The 12,867-nt window shown below is 49.9% G+C and overlaps 3 protein-coding genes across 3 annotated transcripts; 1 reads left to right on the plus strand and 2 right to left on the minus strand.

The window, feature by feature from the left end:
• Positions 1 to 923: 923 nt before the first annotated feature.
• ALTATR162_LOCUS6953 (uncharacterized protein) lies at positions 924 to 1,351 on the minus strand (the record flags this gene model as incomplete). The annotated part of the gene is made up of 3 exons (XM_043314579.1): positions 924 to 934; positions 987 to 1,155; positions 1,223 to 1,351. 3 exons carry the CDS (start codon positions 1,349 to 1,351, stop codon positions 924 to 926), a joined length of 309 nt encoding a protein of 102 aa, XP_043170514.1.
• Positions 1,352 to 7,884: 6,533 nt separating this feature from the next.
• ALTATR162_LOCUS6954 (uncharacterized protein) lies at positions 7,885 to 9,597 on the plus strand (the record flags this gene model as incomplete). The annotated part of the gene is made up of 1 exon (XM_043314580.1): positions 7,885 to 9,597. One exon carries the CDS (start codon positions 7,885 to 7,887, stop codon positions 9,595 to 9,597), a length of 1,713 nt encoding a protein of 570 aa, XP_043170515.1.
• A 2,166-nt stretch (positions 9,598 to 11,763) lies between these two features.
• ALTATR162_LOCUS6955 (uncharacterized protein) lies at positions 11,764 to 12,587 on the minus strand (the record flags this gene model as incomplete). The annotated part of the gene is made up of 3 exons (XM_043314581.1): positions 11,764 to 11,798; positions 11,853 to 11,912; positions 11,966 to 12,587. The coding sequence occupies 3 exons, from the start codon at positions 12,585 to 12,587 to the stop codon at positions 11,764 to 11,766; spliced, it is 717 nt and encodes a 238-aa protein (XP_043170516.1).
• Between the last annotated feature and the right edge of the window lie 280 nt (positions 12,588 to 12,867).

Here is a 12,867-nt window from a genome sequence, read left to right on the forward strand (position 1 = left end):
TCCTTAATAGTTTGGAAATTCAATATATACACTGGTTCAACTACGTGCTTTTCGTTCTGCAATGGTGCACTGTGATTTCCAGAATTGCGCTTTCGATGCCTGCAAATCCAGGCTGAAGTCTAACTAAGCTTTTTTATGATCAGCAACTAGGCAGCTTGGAGAGACTCTGTTTGGCATGGTTCGACGTGGTCTATTATTGTTCTGACGTGCAGGGTTTCGTCGGCGTTTCGTATGGGCTGCGACATAGCCGTAACCCCATGTTGAGTATCAAACCCGGTTCATTCCGAAAGAGACTAGGCACCGCACTTGCAGTGTTCTCTGAGAATTCCGTGCACACCTGTACTCCCATTATCCAACTCTGCCATACCAGTCCAGTTTTCCTGTACGCGATGGATGCGCACTGACCGGCCAAACTATTCTTTGGTTGTTCAAGAAGAGTCGGGAGGAGTGAGCATACGATACTGCTAGTCCCCGTGCAGTTGAGACTCTTGCGATAGGTTGGCTGAGGATTTGATATGACGAGCTATACTAGCTACTGATCGCTTGTCACATCTTATGTCACGGCGAAGACCACGCAACGGGACCGTAGGCTATGCATGCTACATATGCTACACACGTGCAATCACAATCGGACAACATAGCAGTAGTTCGATCCATTTGGATATATCGTGTCCGGAGCACTTGCTCAGATATCGACCTTGAGGTTTGGCTAAGCCTTTGTATCTGCGCTAGCCGGCTCAAAGAAAGGATTTTGGCAAAGGCCTCGTGAATCATATTCGCTGTAGTATGGAGCTTCACTCTTCATGTCACATGGCACAGGATAGATTTCGTAGTCATAACTTGTATTTCTCGTATCTAACCCTATCCTATCCAACACCGCATACTCAATCCCAAACCCATAATCTCTAAGATCGTTCCAACATTTAGACGGGAACTGCTCTTCATTAGTAGTTGCTCGCACATATTAGATTCGAGATGAAGCTTACCCTCGTTGTCGTTGTAGCAAGGAGTACGGCCTTGAGCGGTAATGAGACCGACGCAGGAGAACTTTCCGCCAGCGTTGCACTTGGCGGGTGTGTTCTCGCCGCTCTGCAGGAGGCGAGAAGCACCGCTGCAGACAGCAGTACAGTCGGAAGTGTCGCCGGTTTGCGCATTCTGGAAAGATGGAAACGTCACTCTGCGTACTGCGGAAGAGGCAAGATGTTTTGGATGCTAGACTTACGTAGCCGTAGACACAGCAGTGGGAGCCGTCCTGGAAGAGACACTGGCATTGCCTGGCGCCGCTGCAGTCAGCTGCCTGGCCAATGGCGACGGCACCGAGGACAGTGAGGAGGGTGGTGATGAGCTTCATTTTGATGGAGGATTGAGCGCTTGATGGATTGGTGTTGAGATGTTGGAGGCTTGTGGGTTGATGATGATAAACGTATCCACCGCCGCCCCTTATATAGCCATGAAAATCGCGGAGATGGTTATCTCAGAGAGTCGCCTCCTTAAAGTCCATTCGTGTAGGACGGGAAGCGGCGTGTGAAGTCCACTTCACTAGATCGGCTTGTATTAGGATCCTCTTGTAGGATCTGACGTGAGACTTGTACACCTCAACATCCTTCACGTGGTGGACTCGTTGCCGTAAATATGCCCTCGGCAGCAGTCGCTGCCGCGGGACGCGATGCGCGTTTAGTACCGTTGGTTGAGACGATCGGGTCCAATCGATGTGAAGTTGTTTTAAATCGCCCCCACCGACCATAGTATGTCTTTTCAGACGGCACAGCCTGCGTGTCACTTTGGGAAGGACATTTCTGGACAGTCTTTACCATCATAAAAGTATAGACTAGGCATTACCTAGGAAAGCTGGCTCGTATCTCACGCTTTGAAGATCCGCTTAGCAGAGGATTAATGCTTGCTGCGGTGTTGTCTTGAGATATTGAGATTGGGCCATGGATATATGAGCAGGGCCTCAGCACCAAAATTACCTGTGCCGAATTCAAGTCAGAAGCTTGTAATATTAGGACACAATACCCGGTATGACCAAGGTTACCGCTCCAGGCGAAACGATGTGGGCTTGCTTCGCTGCAGACAACAATGTGCGTTGAGAAAGGTGCTATGTCAGAATCAACCGATTGGGCTCTGATCGTGCAGGCCTTGCTAAGCATTCATGTTCGAACTCAGATGTGACTTCCGCCAACAACGTAAGTGAGCAGCAAGAACGTGGGTGGCTTTGCCAGGGGTAAGATCCACACGTTGTTGACACGCTGGGATAGATGACTGCTAGTTCCCGCACAACAAACGGCCCGTCGCACAGCCTTCTCTTTTGATCCCATTAGCACCAACGATTCGGCAAAATCTCGTGTTCGAACAAGAACCAACACGCTTCTGATATGATATGATGTGCCTAGACAAGCTTTGGCTTAGCCTGCTGATGCTCATCGGCCAAGCTTCCATGATCGTGACATGGTGCGGAGGAAATGCTTATTGCGAATGGTCAATACCGCAGCACCCTGCTGATTTATTGGTAGGTGTGATGGCAGCTTTTTGGCATTTAGACTTTGTTCTGTATTGGCCTTTGAGGAATTAACTACGTGAATGCTTGAATGTGAGAAAACACTTCTGAATCCTTAACACTGTACACGTTGCGCTTTGATCTCGTGTGTTTGGACATGGCGAGGAGGTTGTGACTTTCCTTCCAATCGAATACCGAAAGAGGTGTAGCATGAGAGACGTGTTGGAGGATGGTAGCAGATATGGACCGCCGCATCTTCATCCATAGCTTGCCGTTTTCAGTTAGTGGCAGGAGGCCATTCTTGGAATGACCTAGCCGGTCCTCTCGGCTTTATATTATCGTGGTAGCCGCTGACAAGGAGATGTACCTGGAACAGGTCGCTTTCCAACGTCAGTCGAAGCCTGGCCTATCATCGTCACTAGGTAATCCAGCGGTCACTTGATTCCACTTCTTGTCATCGCCGAACTGTAGTCGAGCGAGGGGAACCTTCTGCTCCGCTCACTCTATACTGGCAGACTACTTCGCCCATGTCCATCCACCGCCGATTGCTCATCGACTTCGACATCCTACACCGCATATAGCCCGTGTATTGTCCCACCGCACTTCTTCTCTTCTGCTTATAGGTTATGGTGTCTTACTCGGCGCGTAATCGGTCGTGGAGTAGAAGGGCAAATGCAGCGACGATCGGGACTCGATGCCGCATCTATTCTCGGAACGTCTTTCGGCTAGGGAGAAGGCCGGAGAGATATCAGATACCGATGTCCATATCTCTTGATTATCGCATCGTATATCGTGAGGTGCTGACGCACATTGGTAGCAATGTGGTCGTTGTATGCCATGGCGGGACGCTTTGCAGGTGCCGACCGCCGGGTCTGCCTCGTCGCGGCTACATACGATTGCGCGATTAGGTTTCGGGATCGGATATGCTATGCTGCATGTTATGCTGTAGGTTTGGCGAGTATGCGAGCAATGTTGTAAACGTCACAAACCCGGGTTGTTGGGCGTCGAAGAGCCGCGACGCGTGTCTTAGTAAGCGCTAAGATGCCGTCGCATATGCACGCTCGCTCTCATACTATGGCTACTTCTACTTTCCGCCAGCTCGTTGATCCCCCTACTATCGTACATGATTGCGAAGCGTCGACTTTAGTCACGAGGTCAGGGAGGATATGCTGGTTTCTGCCACCCAGACCTAGATACACCTTTCCGGCGTTGCATAAGGTGATATGCCACTAGGAAGAATCTCACAAGCGTACGACAGATACAGAGACGTGATGAAATACACCACTCACGGGAACAGAGGCACGAACAGTAAGCATTATGAAGGCATGAAAGTAAAATTGAGCTTTAATTTGGTCTACCCCCATTCCGCATATCATCTACGCTCGCTAGCCACTCGTCGCCATCATTCAGTCCTCATAACTGCTAAAGACCGATGAAAAGCTTAGCTAGCTTCTGGTAGCGACGGATCTCATGGACAGTGACCGACACAGGACGCTATTCACCAGCCACCGCCAGTGCAGAGCATTGAGCTGTTGTGGTGATTGATACACCACATTCGAATCAGTCCATCGGCTAGACCAAATTGTTGTCGCCTAGCTGTACGCGTCCGACAGCCGGTGGCTTGACGTAGTTTTCGAGTCGAAGCAAAGAAACTCAGCAGGCTTGGTAAACAGGGTTTCGAGACATCCATAGGAGAGGGGAAGGTGTAAGAGCGACAACCCCGACAGCGAGCAGGTCGCTTCCTATACTCTCGAGTCGAACCTCTACTCTCCATACGACAGCGTACGCAACTCCCGGAAGTCTGTAAGACGGGTATTGCTACCTCAATTCGGTGCAAGACTCGCCGGGTTCTCCAGCCTTGAACACGTTGCAGATACAGTGGAGTACCATCTGCTTCCAGCCATGGGATACATGATCCTGCGCACTGTCGATGAAGGACTGCTCCTCGGCGGTCGTCGGCCTAGGTTTGCCTTGAGCCAGGTTGTCGTCCAGTCGCTGGATTCGGCGTTCGCTGTCCCGTTGGACTTGGGGTTGTTCGCCCGCGTATTGCAATTGTACAGTGCGCAGGATTGAATACTTTGCAGATGACTTAGTTGTCTAGCCAGGCCATGTAAGTAGTCGAATGTATTGCTCAAATGTGTCGCAGAAGGAGCCGGCCGCTGCTATCGGCATGATCCCAGGTGCGGATAGAACAGTGTGGTAAGGAGGAGGGCCGGACTCCGATCCCACCTCGAGGTGGAACATTCGTCAAACTCGGTCATTTAGAGGGAGTAAAAGTCGTAACAGAATCTCCGGAGGTGAACCTGCGGAGGGATCACTACACAATACGGAAGCGGGCTGGAATCCCTCCAGTAGTGCGTTGCTTTGTAGTGTGCGCCATTGGAGCCAGCCTTGCAGAAACAGATGAGGGGGACCGAGAAAACCAAGGTGCCGTCCGTGTGGAAGTTATTAAGTTCGAATTCGTGGCGGAAGGAACCGGCCGGCATATGGACACGATGCCAGGCGCAAAAGGTGAGAGTGCGGTAAAGGAGAGGGTCGTAGAGTGGAGGGCGTAAGGTGCTTAAGGCACTGCGGAAGACACCTTTCCTGGTGAGGTGTGTAATGCGAATATACTTTGAGACGTCGTCGTACGAAGAGAGGTCGCGTGTCGTGGTGAGATGTACCGGAGGCGTATCGAGCGAGACCACCAGACGACAGGAATATCATGTCGTGATGAGGTAAACCAACGTGACGATGAACCGCATCATCACCAAGGCTATCATCCCCTCTTTCGCACGACAATCTCGACGGCGCCTGTTGCTCCAAATTCCAGGTAGCGTCTGAACATCCAACCCACGCCCATCCCTGGCAAGATTCTAGACGTTTCGAGACGACAAAACATGAGTGCGAATTGTGGTTTTACCTCCAGCTAGATAAAACGAGTGTGCAGAGTTTTTGGAGATCTTTTGGCGCCGGAGGCAGAGGGGGAACAAGATGTGTTCTTGCAACGAACCTTTTGGGTTGACAGGAAGAGAGGTGTTCTTTTGCGATCGAAGTGTTCTGGTCTCACCATCGCGGAAGACATTGTAGGCCTTCTTGACATCTTGGGAGAGGAAGTAAGAGATATGTCTAAAGAGAGGAGGGGTCGATTCTTATATGCTCAGGATGTGTGCGGTGCAAGGCCGCTTTATATTCCATGGTTGAGTGCAGGGCACAGCATCATATATTTCATGTCCAATAGGCGGAAGAACCCACACACTCACACTTGAAACATACCGAGAGTTCTGGTTCGCGGAAAACCCTCCGCATCCGCTGCTGGTAATCGCTCTTCAATCGGTACTCCGATAACCTCTAGACAAGGACCCACCTTTCGCTTCCACAACCCTTATTATGGAAACGCGGAATCATGCTCCGTCGCCTGAATTACTTATCTATGTTTCTAGGGAATCTCGTTGAATTTGAAGCGATCATAAATCTCGCCCTCCGCGACACGATAAGATTCTCAGGATGCAGAGCGGTACTTCCGCTGATAATCTTTCCAGTTGTACGTAAGTCGTGCTGTCCCATGGATCGTGATAGACTCGCATACACTGAAGTAATTGGGTAACGTCAAGTGAAAAGCTGCGGTATCCCCATCTTGTACTCGGAAATCTTCAAAGTCGGCTGGCGATTTACGCACTAGGACTATATGCATCTTGACGAACACACAACCCGGCGGAAAAAATCCGCGGCTCTTCCCCGAGACTTCGTTGTAGCAATCTTCAGGCCACACCACATCTTCGTCAGTGGTGACGGGCCTTTGGTCTGTGATCCTGACTCCTGGGTGAAGGCTTCGCTCATTCCAATGTCGGTTCTGCGTTTGTTGATTACAAGCTGAGATGGATTAGTCTCGCGAGACCTACAGATAGACAGACCGCACGGTTGGGCGTCAAATACTGCGCCTTTCATAGACTAAGATATTGCTCGGCTTAATGTCCATATGGTGAATGTCCTGATCATGCATATACTGAGAGCATGCGTCAGAAAAAAGAAGAAGCATGCTAGGTCTTTCTGGATTCGGAAATTTCGAGAACTGAGTGGCCCATACCATTGTTCGTATTTTGGCCGCTCCTCCTCCAAGAATTCTGCTAGGTCTCCAGTCATAATAGGATAAAGCAATACAGCGAAGGTGTTTTTCTGAAGGTAGGTACCCACCATCTGTACAATATGGGGACGATGCAGTCTGTGTAGGTACGACACTTCCTAGACCAGGTCCTCTGGTTTTGCCCGCCGTTTACAGCGGATCGATTTGCGAGCCAGTCTTATTCTACTGTAACGGACTGACTCGACCAGTGCAGTGGCAGAACGGCCAATTGTGTTCCCAACAATGAGAGTAATGTCTTCGTTTGTTCCGAATTCGACGTGCTGACCGCGCCCTGATCAGTTGGACTCCACCTCTTTCGCCACTAGTAGATTTTGCTACCGCAGTACTCCCCCGTATTTGCTCGATGGTTTCAGGCGGCCCAGGGTCTCAAGATTGGCTACACATCCAAGAGTAGCGGTATAAAAGACTTCTGAAGTCTCCATATCGTCTTCGCATCGAGCCAGGTCCCAAAGAGATGGTGTTTGCTGCGCGGGCGGCGGAAGTGATACTCCGGATGAAGCCGGATAGGTAGCATCTGACATGAATAATGCGCGTTCGCGATTTCGAAGACGGTCCCGTCTTCTCATTGTATGGTGAGACTATAGGATTGACGAAGATGCCCAAGACCTTGGATAGCGTATGTAAGAATGCTGAAGAACTTATATTCCCAGGAGCTAGCGACAGGTTTGCGGGGTAGCCTGCAGGCTCAGCTGGCTGCGCCTATTTACGGCATCGCCCTGCAGGTCAGGTTTGATCCGCACAAAGATGAACCATATCACTACCTAGCCATAATCGAGTTGATACAACAAACGAAACAGCATAAAAATGACCATTCCGGGGAGACATTGAGGCGTTGAGAAGACGCAGTTGCTATTCCACAGGCATGCGCGAATCTTGCCCAGGTGCTGTTTCAGATGCGTTGTCGTGACTGCTAGCGTGGCGCCCTCCCCTTCAGCTCGTTCACGTGTATGAACCTTATACGCTATCCCATTACACGCTGCATCTGCCATCATAACTTAGCTATTTTCTTTTGTGCGGGGGAGTGGTTCGACTGCCACATGCTAAGATTCAAAAGATCTTATGAACCTCTCATTCTCGTAGTGGCCTGACCACTAGTATATCACATGTTAACACTCTGGAAGCCACCACTCTTCTAATTCTCACGTACATAAACCCTTCTGATTCTATTCTATGGAAATCAACCAGTTCTCTCTTTCAGTGGACCATCCACATCACACATGCCCTTACCGCCACACAGTAACGTCGTTCTAACTATTGACTGGCCATGGCGCTTGATGGTAATGCACTTGTTGCGCTCATCATCTCCCTCGTTGCTCTAGTCATTGCGTTGGCTCAGCTCCTCGCGCAAGTTTTTGGCACTGTTGAAGGCCATCGGAAGTGTCAAACGTCTGTTATGGGGAAATGGAGCAAGCATACCCACCGACATTGGCGTTGGACTCAATTTCGATTCGAAACGCGTTTCGCTACACCAGAGATTGTCCTTGCACCTTACCCCCTTGAAGACTCGAATACAATTGCGATAACGGGGAAGAAGGAGTCTCGTAACGCAACATTTGTCCCAAAGGAAGATGACATGATAAACGATCCGAACGGCGAGCTGGCTTGTTGGGTACCTCTTCTGATTGCCTTGCACGAAATCAGCGCTGCTCAGCTAACCGAGCGAGCATCTTTTCCACAATCAAGTTGGCCCGCCATTCGCAAAAGGCAACGATCATGGGACTTTATGCCATCCGATATCGCACGGCCTTTCGCAGTCACCTCGGCATCTGATATTGCAATTCTCGCTTGCCGCATGGGGGTAGAATGGAAAGATTTTCGGCCCCCAGAGGGTATCATGGAAGGGCAAGGCGGGGAGCATATGTTTTCAGCAACGAATGTTCGTGGACTTGGAACTTTACTAGGCTACACCAGAGCCCTTCACGGAAAAAGGCCGGTCTCTCGAGGTGATGGAACACAATCTCTATATACAAAGGGGGTATCGAAGTGTAGAAAGAGTTTGGGTATTGATGCAGAGAAGGGAATAAGAGAGAATGAGAATCCGAATTCTGCTTCAGTTCCCCACCGTCTCCGTCGATGGGTATGCACCCCGGAAGCTGATAGTATGTGGTTTGGCATACTTCCAAAAAATCAAGAATTATCTCTTCCTACCTTCACTGTGGGCACCAATGAGGATGTTTTTGCTACTCTACAACAACTTGACCCTGATGGCGTCGCAGTGCAGCATCTTAGACAAATGCAAAGCCGACATCCTGGCTACCTCCATGGTTTCTGCGATATTGTGCCGATGGTTGCACCTTGGCTGCGCCAGCCAGCCTCACAAGTCAACTGCTACCCCCAGCCCCTAGGACCCCAGAATACCCCAGGATTGACCTGGTATGGTTCAGCGTACAAGGTCTTCTACCAACAACTTGTCGAATACAACAACCGTAAAGGCACTATTCAGACTTGCAAGATCGCAAGAGACTACGAGCATCTCCATGAAAGACATGGGGACAAGTGGGATGGTATTTGTGAGAATCTGTACGACCGTCGTGTACCTTATTACGATGACTTGGAATCCCTTTACCGCGATACTTCCGATTACTTCCGGGGAGATCTAACGGAAACGAAATATGCCCATAGCCAAAAATGGGAAAAGGATCACTACATGGATCTCGTTACGGCCCATCTCCGAGAAGCACCTCGATCCTACCAAGACGCCTTATCGGCGATTGCGAAGGGTCGTGGTCATGGAATACCTACGAATGGGGACAAATACTGGAAAGGTGAGGCAATGCTGTACTATTGGTTTTACATGCCTGACTATGTTCGGGTCATGACGCGGAGAAGGAGCGTTGATGCAGACCTTGTGGAGGAAGCTTGGATCACGTTGGTTTTCCGGGCCTTTCTATGGATGCGTGCTCACATATCCTGTGATGATTCGAACCCTCTTCCCTCTCAGTACCACGGTAGCCGATTACCAGTTTACATCGGCTAACAATCGACCACTATTTGCGACTATGAGTTTTCTGGCTGAACTCGACACACATGTTCGATTAGATGTTCGTCTCAAATGCAAGGAAATGAAATTGTATTGATTCGCATAGTATTCTTTTCTTATCAGATGTTTTACGCACGCGCAACTTTCGGATGATGATGATGATGATGATGATTAGAGTGGTGGAATTACGTGTTGCACGGCGGCTTGCACTCCAAGAACCTCAGGCTGAAGTCGTCTCGCAGATAGGCAGGGCATCAGCTGAACAGATTCTGCAAACTAACGCGCTGATAGCGGGGGAGCTGAAACCTCCAGAGTTGTGAGCGTTTTGCGGGGTAGGTAGGTAAGCTGAAGGCTCAGCTGGCTGCGACTCCCAACGGCATTGCCCTGCAGGCTAGATTCAATCTGCCTAGCTTGCTTGGGAGCCTATATACTGTGACCGAATTTAAATGCAATCTACAGTAATGCAGTTGCATCAAGAGCGACTCAGAGGCAGTCGCGGAGCGCCACGCGACGTCCTCACGAGCACTAGTGCGCCCTGCTTGTTGAGCGACAATGGCAGTTTTGAGCTGCGCCCAATCACCTTCCTTCTCCCAATTCCTACGGGTTGCCCGTCGTGCGACAAGTCTTCAAAACCCCTCCGCCAACCACAACATAGAGCACGACGCGCAAGCGAGGTAGCCGTGCGAGCACTGGCGGCTTTCGATTCTCTTTCTGCTTTCCGGTGTGATCCGTGCGTGAGCACACATACTAGCTAAATCCGCCTCCCGTACAATTTATAAACTGCTTCCAAGGTTCACGAATTCCTTCCTGTCCAATGCGATACGACGTTTTTTTTTGACAGAGTTGACGATACAAATATGTCTTTGTACGAATAGCTCTAGCCCAACCTGATACAGGATCGATGCGTTTAGGACAAAGCCTAAGTACACGATGATAAACCTCCTCAGCTGTCGCGGATCTTTTGCAAGTCCGGTTGGAATTTTGCAAGCAAACTTTCGTCTCATCAATCGCCTGCGGACTAAAACTTTCACTGGCACCTCACTGTGTCCGCTCACACCGCTCTTGGGTCCGAGAGCAGCAATATTGTGCAAAGTAACGATTCACTCAAGTCGTGATGATTCGGATTTCAATCCTCGTAGGTAAAAGCGTGTGTTGTCGTAAACCACATCGCCTGCCACAGTGAGACCAACACAGTGCACTCAGAGAACGGTAGTATCATCTTTGCCTGTATGACCTATTCGACCACCTGATGACTGTCTCTCTCAATTTTTAACTCGTCTCCATCCAGAGGTTCACCGACGGCTAGGATCGATGAAATCCCGCCCAGCAAGAGATTGTTCCAAAACTTCTGTCTTTCCGGGGACACTTCCGTCTTAATCTGGCCGCCACCTCGCTGGTAGCGAATAACTATGCGTTTGGAAAGATTTGAAGAAATAGACCGCAACCGAAGGAGTAATTGTCATGCGCGTGGATAACCTAAATGTGGGTATTATTCTTTCCAGTGGCCATAATCCAACCCAACAACTCTTTGGCCGCTTCCTTTGTTGATTGAGTATCGATCAGGATCGCGTCTCTAGCAATAAATACTAAGGCTGAGCTTGTGCGTACCCGCTTCAAGTGATCGTGTCCGGGCGGGCCGGACCGTGTCGCGCTAGGACGATTGGCATGGAAAACTTTGAAGTAGATATGCCTTTGCTGTAACGATATTCACTTGGAGCGTGGAGGTTCATGGAAGCATCCCAAGTTCCCTCCGGAAATCGATAAATTAATTCCACACAGGAACTAAACCAGATCGGCGGTGCTATCCTGTCAACCAACTTGTCATACCCGGAGTCAGTGCTCGCGGCGGCCGTGGTGACCATTGGGTGGAGGTGTATCTAAGGTACGTTGGTTCCGGTCAATCATACTTTTGGAATTCAAAGAGATTGTGAGGTTTTGGTGTAGCACCAGGAATTCTTCAGTATCCCTGGACATTCCAATAACAGTCATGACACCACCAAGACGATCTAAAGCCACGATCTTCAGAGGTTGAGAAGGCTGCGCAAACTGTTTGTCAAAGCTTAGAGAGTGATGAATCAAAATATGGAGATTAAAAACCGGTATTGTTCTACTACAAAACCACAATCGGTCCACTCCAGAAGATGTTTCGAAAACAGCTGATATCTAGACAGCGGGCACTGGGTCGGGGTACGTAACATCTAGATGTAAAGTCAGGAGGGACTTCAAATATAGTAAGCACGAGGAACACTTACCTGTGCAAATTGCAGCACAACCCAACCTTGTCTCTTTCTGTGGAACAACGACTTCCAAATCTGGCAGATGAGTCAGTGTTGGTATCTTGAGTAGTCCGCCCATCATCACTCACCGTGCATCCACACAGTATGGTCGCCACCCTTGTCGCAACGACGGCGAATGTATCCCTCATGCACTCTCTGCATATCCGAGCGCCAGGCCTGATGACACAACTTGTCCTCCCAATCGCAGCTGCTCTTCGCTTCAGCAGTCGTGCAGAATTCTCCACCACCCCCAGCCTCAAGACCGACCTCGCCCCCAATGCTCAGCAATTTGCTCAAAATATCTCTGCCTGCGCCGACAGTAATGCTGCCCTGGAGGTTCCAGGAGGCGCACTTGGTTTCGCTATCGACCTTTTCGATGGTGCATGAGCTGGTGCTCGCGCAGTCGACGGATGCTTCGTCACGCTTCCAGTCCAGAGCCTGGAGGCGGTTGGTAACTGCGAAGAAGTCGGTCCAGCAGTGCTCGCCTGTTCCCACAAAACCGTATCTGTGGTCGTCGCCGCTCTTGATGTACGTTCCTTGACCGTCGGTGTACCCCTTTGCGGACGATGATCCGTCGAACTCGCCAAAGTCGTTGAAGGAAGCGTCACGCTTGTCGACAAAATGAATTTCGGTTGTGGAAGGCGCTGGTGCCGCAAATGTCAGAGTGGCCAGCAGAGCCATGACCATGCCGGATGATAGAGATTGAAACATGGTGTTCGGGGTGATAGTGAAACTGGAGATGCTTCTTGAGAGTGGCAAGGTGTAATTGGAGTGTAACTGCGAGATGATTAATATCAAAGTGGCGAAGATATGGAGGCTATCGCAGGAGAAGTAGAAGGGTCGAATGGATGCGTGAGTATGAGCTGGTGATAGTTCGAAGAGAGAACCAAGGTGCGTTATATAGGATATCGTCGTCCCAATGATGCCCCCAATAAATGACTGAAGATATTCTTAGAGCGTCTCCTCGAACAGCTGAGTAAAATCGTCTCGG

Source organism: Alternaria atra, assembly GCF_907166805.1.
Source record: "Alternaria atra isolate CS162 genome assembly, contig: 25, whole genome shotgun sequence".
NCBI lineage: Eukaryota > Fungi > Ascomycota > Dothideomycetes > Pleosporales > Pleosporaceae > Alternaria > Alternaria atra.